Source organism: Neophocaena asiaeorientalis, unplaced genomic scaffold, assembly GCF_003031525.2.
Source record: "Neophocaena asiaeorientalis asiaeorientalis breed wild unplaced genomic scaffold, Neophocaena_asiaeorientalis_V1.1 scaffold432, whole genome shotgun sequence".
In the NCBI taxonomy this organism is placed as follows: Eukaryota; Metazoa; Chordata; class Mammalia; order Artiodactyla; family Phocoenidae; genus Neophocaena; species Neophocaena asiaeorientalis.
This window is the reverse complement of record NW_020174549.1, coordinates 45,749-49,739: the sequence shown is the minus strand read 5'-3', so window position 1 is coordinate 49,739 and position 3,991 is coordinate 45,749. Positions and strand designations below refer to the sequence as shown.

Below are 3,991 nucleotides of genomic sequence, written 5' to 3'. Positions count from 1 at the left end.
CCTTGAGGCTGCCCAGGCTTCCTTCTTTTTTTTTTTTTTTTGTTTCCCCTGGGCTTCCTTCTGTAGGGCAGGGTCTGAGTCCAGCTTCTTCTCCAACCTCAGAGTCACCAAGGAAGGAAGCAAGGAGCTGTTTCACCACTCCCTTCATCCGGCTTGATCTAGGGATGCGTCTCTCCTCCCCCATCCTCAGGTCTCCTCCCCAAATGACTTAGCACAAAGCCTTGCTTCACCCTTGGGCTGCTCCTAAGAAAGGCCTTATGTAGTTCTTCTCTCCTCCTTATGCAAGAGACTGCTCAAAGGAGGGGTCATTCCTGCTGAGCAGCGTGCTCTCAGAGAAGAGGGTCGGCGTCTTCCAGGTTCTTGGCTCTTCTGAAGGGTCTGGAATGAAAGGCATGTGTGTAGTGGAAAGAACATCCACTTGGGAATCACGAGCTCTGCCACTCATGAGCTGTGTGTCTTGGGAAAGTTTTTTTTTTAACCTCTCTGGGTCTCATTTTCCCTACCTGTGAAATGTGTGTTTGTGTAATAAATAATAATAATTCTACTTCCTAGAGGTGTCCCGAGGACTAGTGACAATGAATGTAAAATACATAACAGTGTCTGGACGTGATAAAACTCAATAAGTAGAGTTCCCTCTCCCCATTTTCCTTTATGGGAGATCCAGGAGTGGCCCATACAAGGAGATCTGAGGTAGCTGAAGAAGAGCGGGTTTTCCGCCCCCTCTGAGTCAGGTGGCTGGCCCGTTCTAAGATAATTTATATACTCCTGCAGGCACCACCCACACCTGGAGCAGTGTCTTCATCCCGGCTGAGAACCTAGGGCCTCACCAAGGGTTTGCAGCCTGCCCTCTCTTCTGCATTTGGAATGGAGGGAATTTCTTTGAGTGAATACATTTCCACCCACTGATACGAACTTTACGGACAGTGCATTTAGGCCTCATAGAGACGCTGCAGTCTTTCTTAGAGATGGGGGCCAGGGGGACATGTAGTCAAATGCCTGTTGCCTCCCTTCTTGCTGCTAGCTCTGTGTAATACATGTAGGTGTCGTTAGACCAAGGTGACCCAGCAGGATTGACAGTGTGAGGGTATAGATCAAAGCAGAATGAAGACGCTGACCCTGAAATCTGAAACTCCACGCTGATGCTCTGTGTGTGTGTGTTGTCGTTCCAGTGCCTCATGGCTTGGGAGTCGATTATCCCACTACTGCAGGAGAAGCAAGAGGCCAAGTAAGCTCCTTCTTGGGACAGAGACTCTCCTACCTATGCCGGGCATGGCGCCCACACCGGAATGTCCCTGCAGTGCTAGAGAGGTAGCACCAAGAAAACAACCACAGAAACATCTCTCTTTTGTGTATTTCTTTCCCTTCCCCCCACCTTTGTCCGACAGTTGTTTTCAGTGAGTATTTATTCCTTGGTGGCGTCTGTAAGGCTGTCATCATCTCTCAGCAGAAGAAGCATACCTCCGTGGTGTGAAGGAACCTGTTCGGTGGGACACGACGAGGATTTGAAACTGAGGGGCAAGACAGCCCTCAGCTGACATTCTGACATCTCGTTACAGTCCCCTCTTTGGGGACGGCAGAGTTGCCTGCCATGGAAGAGAAGCCGGGTCCTGCCTTGCAAGGCCGTGAGGAAGGCACGGACAGAAGGCAGCTCCTGCCTTCCGTGGATGCGCAGTGGCTCTGGAATCGACCTCCACGGGCCTCGACTCGTCTTGGCCTAGAAGGAGGTGTTGGCGCCTCTGTGGAAAGCCCTTAATGTACAGTGTAGCTCTGAGTGTGGCCTGCTGCCTGCCTGTCATGAGTGACACCTGTGTTATGGTTTCCGGTTCGCGTAGGACCGTTTAATCAGTGTCTAGGTGCATCCGTGCTAGAGCAAGCAAGCTAGCATCCTTGTCCTTTATGCGATGCCTTGGGAAGCTGAGGGGGCAGTGCTCCCCGAACTTGTTTCTGACACTAAAATGTAGTAGATTGGAAACTGTTTTGTGTAAAATGAAAAAAAGGTGCATTTTTCTCTGTGACGTTCTTCGATGTTCTTTTGCTTGTTAAATGTCATCAGGGTAGAGAGTTAGGCCTGTTAGGGGTCATCTGTTGTCTTGAAGTCAGAGTAGCTCCGAGGTGTTGAGGTCAGCGGGCATATACCAAGCCCCACCTCCTATGTCTGCCTTGTGCAATTTGCCTTTACCTCACCAAATAATGTCTCCTGCTGTGTCGGCTGAATGTTTGGGCAACCTTTTGGGGGAGAGGCTGGCATATTCTTATGATACAGTCAAGATTTGTAAACTCAGTCTGAATGCTCTACGTGAAGTGCTTTAACCTTACTCTTTCCTAGTCAGGAAGAAGAGTCTGTATCCAGGTGGGCCTCGAAGATGCCAAGTGTGACAGCGAACTCGTTGCTACTGGTTAAGCTGAAACCTCCTCAGTTTGCAGCCACGTTCCTGGGGACGGCTGCATCTAAAGTCTTCATTTCAAACTATTAGCAGGTTTCCTTTTCAAGTGTGTCAGCACAAAACAGACAGACAAAGAGGATCTCTCTTCCAGCTTGTTTTTTTCCCCTCATGAAGTTAAAACGACCTGTGTCATGTTTGTGTTCTCTCGTCTGTGGCTCATCTCTATAAAATTACAAATCTGAGCCTCAAATAAGCGGTAGTATTATTTTTTTTTTTAATAAAGCAGCTGTGCTGAGACACTGCTGCGTTTGCAAGTGAACCTGCAAATACTGGTCAACGTGCAGACTGCTGAGGTCACTGCATTCCGCTTCTAGCTGCAGATCTTGGGGCAGCCACGGCTGTGATGCTGGTGGGGCAGCCGTTGGACAGCCCAGGACAGTTTGGTTCTGCTTCATCGTGTTTGAAAAAGTCGCGGTTTAAGTGATAATTTGTATATCAGTTGGTACTTTGCACACTGTTAGACCCCATTTGTGCCATTCTGAAATCCTTTGATGTGAATTTTCTGTTGGTACAATTAGAGATGATTCATTGAAGCAGAAGGGTAAGAACAGTCCATAGACCCCGAGTGGTGAGTCAGTGTTGCCTGCTACCTCTAAACCATCCTGTTGGTGTGGGTGTCGATGTCTAGGTCCAGCCTGAAAGCTTGCTGGTAGAATCGGGGCATGTATGTGATAGTGGGTTGATGGCCTTCTATGGGTATTTGGCAGAAAACACTAGACTGACCCAGAGGCGAATGCTCATCTTTGGGAACATGTGGAGTCTTGCCTGGTGGAACGTATGCTTTAAAAATGTTGTCCAGTGTGACGAACGCTTGGAGAGAACTGTGGAAGGAGTTCCAGGAAGACTAGACTCTAGTCTGCTGCTAGTTGCCAAAGCCCAGGCACATTCCTGTGGAAGGGTTAGATGGGCAAGAAGGCAGCCCTACCAAAAAAAAAAAAAAAAAAAAAAAAACCATCAGGTTCCTTCCTGGGATATATGGGTAAGGGGGAAAAAAGGAAGCCCAACAAAAAAAAAAAAAAAAAAAAAAAGAAAAAACCATCAGGTTCCTTGCTAGGATATATGGGGAAGGGGTTGGGGTACACAGTCATCCCCTTACATTATTGGAGGCAGAAGACTGGTTCTGAAGGGATGCAGGCATCTTGGGCTTTTATCTTTCTCTGTTTGTTTGGTCTCCCTGTGATGTGCCTGTGCTTTAAGGCTCCAGAGAGAGCTGGAACAAGGCAAACCGACCTCCAGCGTGCCATTGATAGCAGAGCTTGGAGGACCAGGGTATCTTGCAGCCTTCCTTGGAGAAATGGTCTTTGCAGAAAAGGGACCTTTGTCCCTTACTTCTGGCTGGCATCTGATGAGGTGAGGAGGCTGGCGCAGAAGGCAAGGGACAGTAGGTAGCGGAGGAGGCCCTCCAGCCCTTCCCACCCCTGCGGCTCCCTCAGGCCCCCGAGGGTCAGCAGCCCCAAGCATTCACCTCTCCATCTCCATCAGCATGAAGGTGATTCCCTGTGAGAAGTGTAACCCAGAGACTTCTGTGCCAAAGACTGCCCCGTAGA

The 3,991-nt window shown here is 49.1% G+C and overlaps 1 protein-coding gene across 1 annotated transcript in view; it reads left to right on the top strand.

Annotated features, from left to right (window-relative positions):
- The window catches only part of SNX30 (sorting nexin family member 30), a 111,889-nt gene extending 109,874 nt beyond the window's left edge, over positions 1–2,015 (top strand). The window contains exon 10 of the mRNA XM_024757282.1: positions 1,170–2,015. Coding sequence (XP_024613050.1) covers positions 1,170–1,229 — 60 coding nt within the window. The 3' untranslated portion in view covers positions 1,230–2,015. The remainder of the gene's footprint in view (positions 1–1,169) is intronic.
- The last annotated feature ends 1,976 nt before the right edge of the window (positions 2,016–3,991 follow it).